Source organism: Rhinatrema bivittatum, chromosome 4 (genome assembly GCF_901001135.1).
Source record: "Rhinatrema bivittatum chromosome 4, aRhiBiv1.1, whole genome shotgun sequence".
In the NCBI taxonomy this organism is placed as follows: domain Eukaryota; kingdom Metazoa; phylum Chordata; class Amphibia; order Gymnophiona; family Rhinatrematidae; genus Rhinatrema; species Rhinatrema bivittatum.
In genome coordinates, this window is record NC_042618.1 from 235,843,092 (window position 1) to 235,859,870 (window position 16,779).

General features: G+C 46.1%; 1 protein-coding gene across 1 annotated transcript in view; it reads right to left on the bottom strand.

Annotated features, from left to right (window-relative positions):
- B4GALNT3 (beta-1,4-N-acetyl-galactosaminyltransferase 3) overlaps nucleotides 1–16,779 on the bottom strand; it is a 397,614-nt gene that overhangs the window by 116,653 nt on the left and 264,182 nt on the right. The window contains exons 5-6 of the mRNA XM_029599934.1: nucleotides 9,344–9,434; nucleotides 840–940 (exon numbers count right to left, since the gene is read on the bottom strand). Coding sequence (XP_029455794.1) covers nucleotides 840–940; nucleotides 9,344–9,434 — 192 coding nt within the window. The remainder of the gene's footprint in view (nucleotides 1–839; nucleotides 941–9,343; nucleotides 9,435–16,779) is intronic.

Here is a 16,779-nt window from a genome sequence, read left to right on the forward strand (position 1 = left end):
TACACCAATCCTGTTCTTACTAACCAGATAGTGCACTAGGGAAAAACTGCTCGAACAACCAGGTCTTAATTCATTTTCTAAAGGTCACATATTGGTCTTTTGACCGAGAGAAACAAGTTCCATAGACTAGCAGCAAACTGCACAAAAGTCAGGCGATGAGTAGATTCTAACTCGATTGAAGATGATGGAGGAACCTTTAATAACCCCTGCTGGGAAGACCATAATGGCCTTGCTGGTATGGACTGGTAGATCGGCCAAGTATTTTCAACAAGTAAGATTATGGCACTTAGAAATAGTGCAAACGATTTTAAACCCAATTGTTTAGAAAACTGGCTAGCAATAAAGCTTCTCTAAAAACCTAGAAATTGAACCTGGGTTTTCAGTACCGCATTGTCACTGAGTTGGGCCAGCCTTATATATTTCTCGAGAAAGCTCTTTAGAGTTCAGGGGGCATGGCATATTGCAGAAAAAGGGCAAGTGTCAAACCAGATCTTTATCATTTCTTAGCAAAAAAGCCTAAGCTGCCATCTAAGGGAGAACAAGTGAGACCTTGTCAACTGACTAGAGAAGCAAGTGGATTCAGGATCCTTGTTTACAGTCCAAGTCCTGTTACAAGCAGGGTATTGGGATTTCCCTTTTGAATTAAGTCCTTCAATTCAAGTCTAGTGGAATGGAAAAGAAGACACTGCTGCTTCAGCTAATTCAATCCCTCTTCATCCACTCTTCCTACTCCTCCCAATTCCTGCAGTGCCACTCAAGTTACTGCTTCAGAAAGATGGCAAATCAGAAACCAATCTGGAAATGAAATCTCCAACATAAAAAATGTAAATAAAGCTTACTGAGCCAACACTGGCTAGGAGCTGCAAATTGTAGACTCTCTCATCTGTACTGAGCCAAAATTCAGCATTATCATCGGAACCGATAGCAAACTGGTACTCCCCTGTAAAGAAAGATCAGACATCAGTCAGAGCTCAGCAGTGAGCACAGATACAAGGAATAGTATTCCCTCCCTCTGCAACCAATCCACATACCATCCTTTTCTTCGCCATCAGTCTCAAAGGGCACTATAGTAGTGCTATTCAACCTTGCCACCCAATCAGACACTTTTTAGCAGCAAGGTGATGTTAAAATGCTGTGTAGCCTCTAAGGCAAAGACAAAATAATGCAAGGACAGAGCAATTTTTAAAGCTATTTATCTGGGTTAAAGTACTTGCCATAAAGTATGTGTTGGCTTTCACAGTGTGGTGAAGTTTTAATTGGGCAAAAATAAAAAGAGGCATTTTTGTCTGGTGATGTGTTTAGGTTTGGGAAGTAGAACTATTTAGAAATGAATGCCTGCTATTTTGCCCATGCTCAGCCGCCCGTAAAAGGCAACAGGAGCAAAGCACAGGAGTTAACTAAGCATGCATGCTATGCGGCTATTAATTTTCAAAAGGGAAACAACATGCACAGTAATATACACAGGCTAAAAGTGTCCAGGTACGTTGCAAACAATGTGGACTAGTTGATATTTCCCACCAAAGAGGGCAATTTTGAAAAGCAATTTAGGCAGATAAATGGGCTTTAAAAAAATGCCATCCTCTCCATGAGTAAAAGATTGCACAGACATCTACTCACATTGAGTGGACATGTTCACTGGGGCGGAGATAAGGTGAGGAAAGCAACAGTGCACGTTGTTTTGAAGAGAAAAAGTGTCCGCAGAAATAGCAGGTGTACTACGTGTGCTTTTACCCCAGGGCAATTTTCAAAGCAAAAGCTTGCTTATATTTTCTGTTTGAAAATTGCTGCAAAGTCCATGGAGTTTGCAACTATGTGGCCTGTTTTGAAAATTGCCCGTAAATGTCAGCAAGAAGATGTTAGACATGAGGAGGCGCAGCAGGGGTCGACCTAGAGCACTGATAAGTAACACTGCACTACAGCTTATGAAGCTTGAGGGAGGCAGAAGAATGATATCTTTGAGGTAGCATACTGTTATAATCAGTGAGGTTTGGGTGACCCTTGGACACTGTGGCAGCTGACCACGCCCATGGGGGGAGGTCCCGTGAGGGGCCACAGGTCAGGCTCAGCTTAGGACACACAAACACAGAGATTGATCTTTTATTAGATAATGTGATGAAGCCACTAGAGGTGGCAGTGGTGAGTAGTAGAAGTAGCCTGGCTGGGCTAGTATCCCTCAGGTGCTGGAACAGCGACTCCTCTGGTAGCAGTGCTGTAGTGGAAAGAACTGAGAATAATGAGTACAGTGGAATATGCACAAGCCCCAGTTTGGAGAACCCCAGGATAGGGAGAGCAGGCCCTCGAATGAGTACCTGATCCCTGAGAACTGAGAGGCTTGAAGGTATTGTACTCACACAGCGGTTCCACATAGAAGATGGCACTAGGGCTGGAACGGAGGCAGGCCCTCGAGGAGCGAGTACCTGGTTCCAGGGAACAGCTCTGAGGTGAAGATGGTAGTACTCACTGATGTTGAAGATAGCGAATCCTTCCAGGCAGAAGAGAAGGTGGAGCAGGCAGTGAGTCAGGGAACATGGGCCCTCGAGGAGCGAGTACCGGTTTCCTGATAGCGACCTGAAAAGCAACTGAGGCCCCCGAGGAGTGGGTACCCCATTACCGTTAAGTCCAATGGAATTGGAGGCAGAGTAGCTGGGTACGGAGAGCGAATCCCATCCTTAAGGTATCCCTTGCTAACTCCAAGGCTAGCAAACATCGTAGGCTTTAAATATCCGGGCAGCGTGACGTCATCACAGGGGGACGCCCCTGAGGTTCGTACCAAGTAGGAAATAAGAGCGAGGCCCGCGCGGCCCGCGCACCCTAAGGTACAGGCAGAGCATGGCGGGAGACAGTGCCCAAGCCGGTCCGGGGACGCCGGAGAGGACAGCAGGCAGATGCCGCGGCAGCCAGGCATCCATCCACAGCAAGAGGAGGTGTAAAGAAAGAAAGGTAGGCGGAGTGAAGCCATCGGGAAGGGACGGTTGCAACACATACTATGGAGGAGTAACCTGATGTAAGATCTTGAGGTTCTGAAGACTTCACAAAATTGCTATGAAAGTGGAGGTACTATTGCTAGGGGAGGATTTCAATCTTCCAGGTGTTGATTAGGACATTTTGGCTGCGGTGTCTTCTATAAGCTGGGAAATCCTGGTTTCTCTGCAGGGAGAACTGTTCTGTCAATTGGTAATAAAACCCAAACAGAAGAGGGTGATACTGGACCTGGTGTTTACCAAACAGGACAATATCTCAGATGTTATAGTAGATGATTATCTGAGATACAGTGATCACTGGATGCTGTGGTTCAATATTAGAGCACAGAAGATGAAAATTCATTCCAAGGAATGGGTCCTTGACTTCAGGAAAGCTGACTTTGTTAAAATGGGGGTGAGTTCCTCAAGGAGTCATTAGCTGGATGAGAAAATCTAGGGGAAGTAGAAGAACAATGGACAAAACTAACCTTTGTGTTAGGAAAGTAAATAAAGGAAAGAGGAAAAAGAGGTTGCTATGGTTTTCTAAAAAGGTAGTCGAAAAGGTAAGAGTGAAAAGATTGGTAGGAGATTATAGAAAGAGGAAGAATGTGACAATATCTGGAAAAGCTAAGTGAAGCTGGGAAAGGAGTCAGGAATGTAAAAATTCAAATGGAAAAAATAGCAAATATGGTAAAACTGGGGACAAGACTTTTTACTAGATAAGTTAGATAGACTGAAGTGCAAAAATGGCATTGTGAGATGCAAAGGTGAAGGGGAGGAATATATACAGGCTGATGAAAAAGCAAAATTGGTTAACAAATATTTCTGTTCAGCATTCACTGTGAAAGGGCCAGGAGCAGGACCACATAAAACAAACACAAATAAGATTGGAAGTGAATTAAACCTTAATCGATTTTTAGAAAAGTGTTGCATCATCAACTCCATCAAGGGGAAGGAGCCAAAGTCAGATAGTGACTGGATGAGGAGGCATTGGGCCCTGTACCTATCACTAGACCTGAGTTGGCTCCGTCAACACAACCAGTAGGGAGGGCATGAAGACTGGGGGCCCAAAGAGAAGGGATGTTTCTTTGCTATCCTCCAGAGCCTGGGAAGCCACTGCAAGTTCCTGGACTGCCCAAGTGAATAAGGTGATGGGGCTGGATGGAATATATTAGAAGGTACCAAAGGAACTTTCTGGCAGCTCTGCCAGCTGACCTTTTCAATGGTTCTTTAGCGATGAGAGTAGTTGGAGGACTGGAGATGGGCAGATGTGGTTCCTAGTCATATAAGTGGAAGTTAAGTAGGAAGCTGGGAACTACAGCTTGGTTATAATGACCTCTGTGGTGAGCAAATTCATGGAACTGCTGCTAAAACAGAGGAAAGAGCAGTTTTTGGAATCCAGTGGATTGAAAGATCTAAAGCAGCATGGCTCTACCAAAGGTAGATCTTGTCACATACATTTGATCAATTTCTTTGATTTTGTGATCAGTCGGTTGGATCAAGGGAGGGCACTATTTGTAGGGTACCTAATTTCAGTAAGGTACTTGCCAGGTTCTTATGGCCTGGATTGGCCACTGTTGGAAACAAGATGCTGGGCTTGATGGACCCCTGGTCTGACCCAGTATGGCATGTTCTTATGTTCTTTGACATGTTTCTACATTGGTGACATAAATAAAATGAGCACCCTTGGTATGGGCCCTAGAGTGAATGACGGGGTTAGGAACTAGTTGAATGGAGGTGATAAAGGATACAGGTAATGGAGTGCAATCTGAGGAGGGGTGAATTACTAATGGTGCTCCTCATGTATTGGTCCTCGGACCAGTTCTTTTCAACATATTTGTGAGCAACATTGTGGAAAGATTGGAAGGATTGTCAGGAAAGTTTTGTCTTTTTGCCAATGATAACCAAAACTGTCAACCTCAAAATAAATTTCCCCCTTTCTTTTACAACCAATCAACCAGAATACAGGGAATATAAATTTTTATGAAAAAACTCTAGTGTCCGGTATCTTTATTGTGGGTAACAACCAAAAATAGGAAGTACCTCAATGCTATTTTTGGTCATTACCCGTAATACAGATGCCGGACGCTAGATTTCATAAAAATTTACATTCCTCGTATTTGCTTGATTTTTTGCCAATAATACCAAAATCTGCAATAGGATAGACAGCCAGAAAGGTGTGGAACATATGAAGATGGATCAAGTGAAGCTCAAGGAATGGACTAAGGTCTGGGAGCTAAGATTTACTGCTATAAAATGCAGAGTTATGCATTTAGGCTGAAAAAACACAAGAGAAATGTAAGTATTGGCAATGAAATTCTTCTAAGCAGGGAAAAAGAACAGGCTATAGGGGTGATAGTATCTGAGGATTTAAGGTGGCCAAACAGGTGGATAAAGCAAATGCAAAAGCCATAAAGATGCTTGGCTGAATAGGAATGATCAGCAGAAAAGGGGAGGTTATACTGCCCCTGTATAAGTCCCTCATTTGGAGTACAATTCCAGAGACCACACTTTCATAAGAATATTAACCAATTGAAGTCAGTCCTGAGGGAGTCTACTAAAATAATCAATGGTCTTTGTTCTAAAGGATATGGGAACAGACTTAAAGATCTAAACATTTAGGGGTAGATTTTCAAAGAAAGGCGCGGGCGTACATGTGCGGGCACTACTCAGCGCACACACATGGACGCCCGATTTTATAACATGCGCGTGCAGGCACGCATATGTTATAAAATTGGGGTCGGCGCGCGCAAGGGGGGTGCATGTTGCGTGCGCTGATGCCCACGGCCTTCCCCCATTCCCTTCCCCCTAATCTAACCTTCCCACCCCTTCCCCAACCTTTCCACCCCTAGCCCTATTCTAATTCCCACGATCTCTATCTTACCTTTTGCGCCTGCCTCTGGGCAGGAGCAAGTTGCACGTGCCGGCAGCCTGCTGGCACGCGATCCTCCAACCCAGCCACTGTGCTGGAGGCCTCTGTCCCCGCCCCACCCCTGGACCGCCCTCCCATGCCCCCGGACCACCCCTTTTTAAAGCCCTGGGACTTAGACGCGTTCCGGGGCTTTACGCACGTCGCCAGGCCTTTATAAAATAGGCCCAGCACGCGTAACCCGATTTACATGCGTAGAGTTTTTAAAATCCGGCCCTTATACCGTAGAGGAAAGGCAGAATAGAGGAGATATGAAGAGACATTCAAATACTCCAAGATTTCCATGCATAGGAGGTGAGCCTTTTTCAACGGAAAGGAGACTCTAGAACACGGGGTCATGGGATCAGATTGAAAGGGGGTAGATTCAGGAGTAATCTTAGGAAATATTTAATTACAGAGAGGGTAGAGGATGTATGGAACAGCCTCCCAGTGGAGGTGGTGGAGAGAAAACTAGCATCTGAATTCAAGAAAGCATGGGATAAACACAGGAGATCTCTGAAGGAGTGATGGAAATTGTAATGCTAAGTTAGTTGAGTGGAAGAGCAGACTAGATTAGGGATGTGAATCGTTTTTTGACGATTTAAAATATCGTCCGATATATTTTAAATCGTCAAAAATCGTTAGAGCCGCAATACAATAACAATTCCCCCGATTTATCGTCAAAAAATCGTAAATCGGGGGAAGGGGGAGGGCGAAAAAACCGGCACACTAAAAAAAACCCTAAAACCCACCCCGACCCTTTAAAATAAATCCCCCACCCTCCCGAACCCCCCCAAAATGCCTTAAATTACCTGGGGTCCAGAGGAAGGGTCCCGCTGTGATCTTCCACTCTCGGACCTCCGGTGCTTGTAGAAATGGCGCCGGCGCTACCTTTGGTTTTTCCGTACTTGCCAAAAGTCCAGCGGGGGTCCGGAACGACCTCCTGCAGTCGAATCGTGTTGTCTACGGCCGGCGCCATTTTGCGCAAAATGGCGCCGGCCATAGACAACACGATTCGACTGCAGGAGGTCGTTCCGGACCCCCGCTGGACTTTTGGCAAGTCTTGTGGGGGTCAGGAGGCCCCCCCAAGCTGTCCAAAAGTCCCTGGGGGTCCAGCGGGGGTCCGGGAGCGATCTCCTGCCGCGAATCGTTTTTCCGTACGGAAAAACCAAAGGTAGCGCCGGCGCCATTTCTACAAGCACCGGAGGTCCGAGAGTGGAAGATCACAGCGGGACCCTTCCTCTGGACCCCAGGTAATTTAAGGCATTTTGGGGGGGTTCGGGAGGGTGGGGGATTTATTTTAAGGGGTCGGGGTGGGTTTTAGGGTTTTTTTAGTGTGCCGGTTTTCCCGCCCTCCCCCCCACTGGACCCCAGGTAATTTAAGGCATTTTGGGGGGGTTTGGGAGGGTGGGGGATTTATTTTAAAGGGTCGGGGTGGGTTTTAGGGATGTTTTAGTGTGCCGGTTTCGATTTTCACGATTTTTCACGATATTTTAAAAACCCAAACGGCGACGATCCGATTCCCTCCCCATCCCAGCCGAAATCGATCGTTAAGACGATCGATCACATGATTCACATCTCTAGACTAGATAGGCCATAAGGTCTTTGTCTGCCATCATGTTTCTATGTTTCTATTTGTGTTTCAACCAGTACTGCAAACTATGGGGGCGATTTTCAGACTGCTCACTTTGGTGAAAGGTCCACACATACTTTTTTATCTCTGGTCTTTGCACCAATTTTCAAATGGAAAGTGTGGTACCTGTGTGCCACAGAGTATATATGATTTAATGTAAGAATAATGTGTTACGTTAAGGTGGTGATTTTCCTCCTCAGGGAAATCTTATAGAGTTGAGTTAATAGAGCTGGGAAGGTTCCAGTGTCTAAAGGTCATCTTTGATCATACACTTTTTGAAAATTTGGATTAGCCCCTATGTGCTTGGGTTTAGGAGAAGGTTATAAAAGCCCTGATTACATTTGGTCTGGGGCGTCTCCAGAGAGATTAGGCAAAACAGGAGGATGTAGCTGTGATCCTCTCCAAGGGTTATAGGAAGGGAGAAGAAGGAATCTGGCAGAGATACTCATCCAGCATCTCAGGCCACCTGAGGGGAAAAAGAAGATTTATGGTTTGATGGTTGAAGAGTGAAGAAAAAGAGTACGTTAACTGTGGTGAGCACTTGCTTAGACCAGGAGGCAATCTGTGCCAGCAGGGGCTATGGGGCTCAGTTGATTTCTGTCTGGAGATGCAGAGGGATTTCTTCCTTGAGCTGATCAGGACACTGTGTGTAACTAATTCTGAGTGTATGGACAGTAACAGGGCCCAGGTAAGCGGAAGAGAAAGGATTGCAAATGGGATATGATGTTTTTGAAATTGATGCAACAATTCTTAAAGAGTTATTGGGCTATGTTTTATCCTACTGTTTTGTATTTTTGGTTGAATAAAGAACCTTTTGCAATTTTTCTAGTTTGGAGCACAACTTTTCAGGGTGGACAGTGGACTTTTTTGGGAGCGAAGTTGTGGGTGGATGTCCTTGGCCCAGTTTGGCACTCCAGGTTTTCCTGCCTCCAGCTCACCGCCCAAGGAAGACTGAGTTTTCTCTCTCCTTGGGTGGCTTCACCCCATGCCCCCCAAGGCTGAGAAGGTGGCCCGAAGGTCCAGGGGTTAGAAAAGTATGCATGGATCCTCCCTTTGACAATTGCCATGGGTACAATGTACACACGGTCACCTATACTTGTTCCTGTGCAGGTAGAATTTTGCCGAAATTCTGCTTGTAGATTTGAAAATGCAATTTACAGGTTCATTTTTCCTCCCGCAATCTAAATATGACCTGGGAAATACTTTCTCTCACCTTGTGGAACACTACTTTTGCTGCATTTAGGGTGGGCAATTTTCAGACAGTTGATTTCATGGGTAAAATCATTTTTTTACCCACAAAAATCTCTTTCAGAATTGTCCTTTGCAGGGACAATTTTGTAACTGCCCACACCAATGCAAAGTCAATTATCAAATGAATGAAGACAAACAGAGTGCAGAAGGCTGAGTGGAAGAAAGCACAAACTTTTTGCCATATTGAGAACATGCGTTCCCAGGGGTATGTTGACTTTGCAAGAGGTAAAGTGTGTTTGTAGATGGCATTTTCAAAGCTAGGTATGGACTTTTCAAGCAAAATTCTACCTGCACAAAAAACAGGTACAAATGACCTGGCAATTTTCAAAGTTAGTCTTCATGCAGTTTGTCTTTAAAACTGGACCAAGGGTAAAAGGTAAGTGTGGAATTTGAATCAATGAAGACAGTTTGAAAAATTGTCCCCAGTAGTCTTTATTTGAACTATATAGAAAGACAGAGGACCTGATTTGCTAAGGCTATTTTCCCATTCTATGTCTATGGAAAAGGTTTTTGAAATCAAGCTCATAGTTAGCACACACATATATATATATATCTATATCTATATCTGTAAGATCAATAGGATAGCCTCACCATCAGTGAAGGGATGTAAATAGCCAAATATCCGTAGACCATAGTTTGTCCATTGTGGAGATACTGCTAGTTTTTTCACTGTCATCCGAGTCTGAAAGGTAAACAAAATAAATGAAGCATTCTACCAATCTTTATATGATGTTAAATGGAGTCCAGCTATTGACTTTCTGTGTTGAATGGATAGGAATTATTCAGAATGGTGTCATATTGACAATAACCCCCCCCCCCCCCCCCCAACATGGAATAACAGACTTAAAATGTCTTGCCAATCATATTGGTCAGTTGCCTTCACCCCCTACATAAATATACTTTTGTCCCCCTCCTCAATCACTGGGTTCTGCTTATAATGTAAATCTGAAGAATAAATGTATTATATTGCACCCTTTCCGTAAGGCAATATTCATCTTCTGCATAAGATATCTCCGTAGACAAAGTCTTTCCACTCAACTTCTCCTTCCTTCATCCAGAACTTGAGCATGGCTCATTGCACCTGCCCATTGTTGGATTCTTTCCATATCCACTCTGTTTTTGACATTTGTCATTCTCCTAGAGACCTTAAAGGATAGCTTTTTATTTGATCAGCTTGTGGTAACATTGACCCTAATCTAATAATACCAGTCACGTCAGACATTGCCCACTACCTGATGCCTATGGAAGATACACAAGTGAATAAGATGATGGCAAAAGCCAGAAAGATGATTGGGTGCATAGGGAACGTAATGGTCAGCAGAAAAAAAGGAGGTGATATTGTACCAATATAAGACCCTAGTGAGACCTCATTTGGAATAATGTATACAATTCTGAGAGAACACCTTCCAAAGGATATAAATAAGATGGAGTTGGTCTATAAGGTGGATACTAAAATTATCAGTATTCTTTGTTGTAAATAGGGTGGCCAACTGCCCAGTTTTGCAGCCAGTTGTACAGTGCCCAGTTTCAATGGTAACTGGACATTGTAAAACATGGTCAAACAAGGCTAGGTCTAACTTGGGCCAGTAGCTAATCAGAAGTGGTGGCATAGCACCAATCGGCTGCCTACTCTTTTGTTTTCGGCAGCTGTCTCAGCCACAGAAGAGCGAGAAACAGTGTGGAGCATTTGTTCCTGGCCTGTTCCTGGCATCTTCTCCTCTCTCAACTTGGCAGTGGTACTCACCAATGGATCAACCCTTTTTCCTTGATGGTTCAGTCAGACTCTAGCGGTTTCAAGTCCCACCTGCCATAGCTGCTTCTTTTTGTGCCTGCTTGGGTGGGGTGTGCTTCTGCAAGTGGCCAGGGGGGGCCTGGAGCTGGACTCAGGAAACATGCCATTTCTGCCTGTTATCTGCCTGCTGCCTATGCCTCTTGCCTCAGCTCTCCTTTCTGCCTCCAGCCTCCAGGTAAAGTTGCTTTGCTGCTGCCCTGCCTGCCTCTGTCCACCCATCACAGTCCTTTGGCTGTCTCGGTGTTGGGACTCCCATCCCATCCCCCATGGTTCATGCAATCCTGGCCCCCTGCTAGCCCACCTTGGCTTTGCTGTTGCTACACTTACATATTTACTGTCTGTTTTCCTCCCTCCTGTGACAGGAAGGTCTTATTTCAACCCAGTCCCCTCCATCAGGCTCAGTCGGTCACCTCATTCTGCCACATGGTTATCTGTCTTCTCTTCTCTCCTGCTACAGGCTGCTGCAGCCGGAGAAGCCAGCAGTCAGTTAAAAAAGTTGTATTGTGGAGAAAAAAAAAGGGAATCCAAAACCACCTTATCCCGTTGATGGTATGTAGTGTACAAGTGAAGTGACGCCCCTCTTTTTCCCTTGATCCCCTTCTTGCCCAGCATTATATTCATCCCTCCAGTAATTTGTATAGCATGTATGTGTTGCAGTCGGATACTGCAGGCGAGGTAGTGAACCCTTGGGCCGGCCCACCTAGGATGACAGGGTAGGCCGGGAGGCAGAGCCACAGGCTGGCGGTGTTCACCCGGGAACCAGGAGCCCCCCAGGAGGAGCCCATAGGGTCCTGGAACCTTGGGACTTGGGGAATAGGCTCAATGTCCAGTGGCAGGAAAGGCCTAGGCCGGGAGTGTAGTATAGGAAGTCCAATAGTATAAGATAGTCCGTGGACCGGCTGTACAGGCCGAGGGCCAGCTGATGACAGGGCAGCGGGCGGCAGCGGAAACTGTAGCTCACCGGATACTGAAGCAGAGTCTGTAGAAAGCTGTGGACTGAAGTAGGCTGTAGGCTGGAATGGAGTCTGTAGCAGGCTGTGGACTGAAGCAGACTGTAGACTGGAATGGAGTCTCTAGCAGGCTGAAGCGAAGTCGGGAACGAACCAAGGTCAGAGGCAGGTGGCAGGCTGAAGCGAAGTCAAAGGCAGTCCAAAGGTCAAGTCAGGAACGAAGAACAGATGAAGCGCAACTCAGAACTACTAGGCAGTAGTGAACCTCGTTGCAAGGCAAGGAGAAGGAGTCCGGATGCCAGTTATATCGGGCTTAGGGCGTGACGTCATCAGCGCAGGCGGAGCCCGACTTCCGGGAGCTGCGCGCACGAGGCAGCGGGGAGACGGGCAAGCAATGGCGACCGCCACGTGGAGCAGGCAGCGCCGCCAGGGTCCCAGCCACGCGGAACGTGGCGTTTCCAGCAGCGGAGGTAGGCACTGTTCAGACCTAGCGAAGGGGAAGCGGCAGAGACCGCAACAGTATGTGTGTCCGTGAGATCTGTGCATATGTGTGTGTGAGAGAGACAGCGTATGTGTGAGAGGAGTATGTGTGTGTGTATGTGCGTGAAAAAGAGTGTCCATCTCTGTAAGAGAAAAGGAGTGAATGTATGTGTAACATACCTCTAGGAACTAGGAGAAATGTTGAATCATCATTGTGACATGAAAAGACTGACAATAGAGTGCTGTCTCTTTAAGAGCTGGGGGGGGGGAAAGGAGATTCAAAATTGGATTGTCTGAGCATGTGCAAACAGATCACTGCTCAGCTTGAACAGAGTTCCTGCCCTGCTCTGAATTAATAAATATTATCTGTACTGATTAAGGTGAGCAGCCCTCTATAATTGTATTCATGTGTAATGTATTTATGTTAGTTAGCATTGTTTTGAGATGTATTGAAGTTGTTTTTACTTTATCTAAAGAGATTTATAAAAATTGGATTGTCTGAGCATGTGCAAACAGATCACTGCTCAGCTTGAACAGAGTTCCTGCCCTGCTCTGAATTAATAAATATTATCTGTACTGATTAAGGTTCTTTTTTCTGGAACCCTGCTGTGGACGACTTGGGAGTAGTTGAACTGTGCCCTGTCAGGATTTGAAGCTCTTCTTTCGGATAGAGGCTGCTGTATTGTGGATTTGGCAGTTGAAGCAAAGAGCAGTACTGACGCCCTCTTCAGCTCTAAATTCAAATGGACACACAGTAGGATACAATCTGGGACTTTGCTTGTTCAGAGACTGCTTAAGGTCGGGTGCTATATCACATGCTGATTCTGGTTGAAATACTTAACATGAGTTATGACAAAGTTGAGTTTTCTCTTGTACTATATACATGTGTTTATATGACAAATGCAGATGCTTAGGAAGTGAACAGATTTATTTCAGTCATTCATTCCAGTAAAGATAAAACTGTTACTCACTAAAGAGCGTGTGGATTCATTTCTGATACTGGGTTGGGAATCAAAGTGCAGGTTTCAGACACAAGGAGTCATAAAGAAAATTGAACTTCAAGGGTTACATATGTGCAGCCCTCTCAACCCCACCATCCCTTAATAATCCACAACTGTAGGATGACTGAAAATCAAAACTTCCCAGATATGGAGAGCATGAGATTTTTTCATCCTTATTAGTTTTAAATATTGGGTGTTATTTGATGAGTTTGCTGTTTTGAAATATTTTATTAGTGTTTGGCTAATGTCTAAAAATGTTTATATGAGTTTGTAATTATTGGATGTTCTAGTCATCAGCTGTTTTGAAATATTTATTCCTTTTATTAGTGTGGTTTTACTATTACAATTGACCTGCCAGCACCGCGACTGCTCCACACGATCAGCGTAGATCTATCGGGGTCAGGAGCCCTCGGCCTTCCCTCACTTAGCTCGGAGCAGCGATGCACGTGGCACCTCCTCCCCCGATGAAAGGACCGCCCCCTGCCGACTCCACATCCAGCGACCACAGATCCTTTAAAAGTAAGGCACCGCCTGCACGACCCTCCTCTTCACCCGCAGCACCGACCTGCCAGCGCCTCGACCGCTCCACACGATCGGCATAGACCCATCAGGGTCAGGAGCCCTCGGCCTTCCCTCACTCGGGCCGGAGCAGTGACGCACGCTGCACCTCCTCCGCCAGCGAAAGGACCGCCCCCTGCCGACTCCACATCCGGCGACCTCAGGCCCTTTAAAAGTAAGGCGCCGGCCACAGGCATCGCATGCCAAAGGGGCACGACCAATGGGGCCTGCCCCTTAGCACGCCTCTTTGTGCTGCCCCTGAAGCTACCCCTCCTCACTTCCTCCCTCCTAAACCGCTCTTGGATCCATTTACTCCCCAGTCCCATCCCCCATCTCTCCTACTCCCCAACTACCACCCTCCAAATCCCCCCATATACCTTGCACCCCCCTTCACGGTCTTGCTACCCCTCTTCCTCCTCAGCATACCTCCTCTCCCCAAACCTCCTTCACTCTTACTTCTTCCTCCTCTTACCTCTCCACCCCATACTCATTATACACTCCCTGCACCTCAGCCCACCCCACCCTCCATACCGCTATCTCCAATCATGGCAACCCTACCTATACCCACCCTCCAACATTCCCCACGCAACTTTTAAAAACCACTCCTATCCAACCCAACTTCTCACTCAAGATTCCTACGCCCCATCATATTATCCCCCTTGACACAGTTTCTCGGCATCACAACCCTCTCTATTATTCTCTTCAACTTCCAATCCCTAACTAAGAAAATACCCATCCTGAATGACATTCTTATTGATGACAATCGAGACATCTGTGCCATAACAGAAACCTGGCTTAAACAAACTGACCTATTTCCTCTTAACCAACTTCCTACTCACCTATTGTTGCGTTCGTGGCTGCTCTACGCCCTCACTCCACCCTCTCTACCTCTGTGGCGACTCCCTCCGGGTCTGATAGACGGCTTTCTGCCGTGGCATCTCCATGCCGCCTCGCTCCGGCGTACCCGGACCAGTTCAACGCTGTGGATCCACCATGTTCCTGATGATGTAGGACGCGCGCGTGCTCCGATGTATGTACCAGCAAGGGCGCGAACCTCAGGGGTGCCCCCTGAGATGACGTCATCCGCTTCCAATATAAAAGGTCTCAAACTTTCGCTAACAGATTGAGTTAGCAAGGACACGGACTTCGATTCGGACTCCCTACGGATTCGTCCAAGCTACTCTGCCTCCTCGGACTCACCAGGGGTACCCGCTCCTCGGGGGCCTCGCTCTCTTTTCTCTATTTCAGATTGCAGATAGGAACTGGTACTCGCTCCTCGAGGACCCATGTTCCTGGACACTCTGAAGATTCTCTACTGCCTGGAAGCTATCGCAGATACAGGCATTTGTGAGTTACCATCACTCTCTCAGCGCTTTCCCTGGAACCAGGTACTCGCTCCTCGAGGGCCTAACTCTTTCCAGATACTGAGCCTCCTTAAGAATCTATGTGAGATTGTCATCTAGTTCTGGCTATGAATATAGCATACCCTGTCTACTCACTATTTACAGTCTTTCTACAGCTCAGCAACCCTGGGAGCGCTGTTCCAGTATCTGAGGGACTTCAGCCCTGCCGGGCACAACAGCTCATTACTGCCACCTCTGGTGGTTCTACTAACCTGTCTAATAAAAGAACTATCTGTGTCTGTCTCCATAACCAAGCCTAGCCGGTGGTCCCTCTCAGGATATCCTCCTGGGGGTGCTGTCATCTGCCATCGGCCCAAGGATCCACCTATTTACATTCTTCTACAGCTGAGCACCCTCTCTAACACTCCACTGGTACAGATTGCTAACTCTGCAGTCTATATCCTAACTAGGTTACTAACTCTGCCTACGGAGCATAACAAGATTGTTAACTCCTCCCAACAAGGGAGCTGATTCTTAACAGACTGCTAACTCCTCCCCTCTGGAGGAGCAGTTCACAACAAGATTGCTAACTCCTCCCCTCTGGAGGAGCAGATTCATTACACCTATATGACATCTTCTCCCTACTCAGGATCAAAAAAAGAGGGGGAGGTGTCCTATTAGCTGCCAAAAAAGAACTCAGACTAACATCCCAAATGGTTCATACCTCCCCCAAATTTGAAATTGGATTTTTCAAATCCACATAACTCCAAATATGCCTAGTTTACTTCCCACCAGGCCTCCTTGAAAACAATGCCTCTCCCCTCATTGAATTCATTGCTGACAACCTCAATATGGACATACCGATCATCCTACTTGGAGATTTCAAGTTCCACGTAGACGCCATTCCCCTTTCCTGCGAAGCCTTTTTAGCCACTATGATCGCCATGGGCTTTAATCAAACTATAACCAGCCCTACACACAAAGCAGGCCACTCCTTAGACTTAATTTTTATTAACTCCCACATCCTCTCCTCCGAAACACCGAAATGCATCCCTGTCGCCTGGCCCAACCCTTTCTTATCAAAACTAAACTCTCCTTTACAAAAACAACTATCCCCCAAATCTCACACTCCATGACCTTCCAATTCAGAAGACCCATCTCCAAAGACGATTTAATTCTCTCTCTCACTGATACTCTCAATGATCTTGATCTATCCAATCCCGAATCTGCCCTCTCCAACTGGAACAATATCACCAACGAAATTGCCAACAAAATCTGTCCCCTAACTATCAAAGAACTAAAACCCTCCCACAACTCTAGAAAACCATGGTACACCCCTGAACTAAAAAACCTTAAACGCAACCTAAGAAACTCCGAAAAGAAATGGCACACAAATCCCTCCCCCTCCCAACAGGCCTCATACAAATCCGCCCTTGCCCTCTACAGAACCTCTATCCTTAATACCAAGCGTGACTTCTACGCCCTCAGAATTCATAACATTCAATTCAACGCTAAAGCCCTCTTCTCCTATGTTTCCGACCTTAGCAAAACAGCCCCCCTCCCAGTGCTGATAATAACAACAAAACCATGTGTGATGACCTTGCCCGCTTTTTCCATGATAAAATTTCTAAACTTATATCAAGCTTTCCCCCTTCCACCACCACCTCAATCATCCCTGCTAAAATTTGAGGCCATCTCTTCATCTGAAATAGAAACCCTCCTTAAGAAAATTAAACCAGCTTCACATCCCACCGATACCATCCCCACTAAATACCTCCTGACGATTCCTAACCTAATTGTCAAGCCATTAGCCGATATCATCAACTGTTCCATCACCTTTGGAAGCATCCCCACCTCTTTAAAGCAAGCCATCATCAAACCTATCCTTAAGAAACCTAATCTC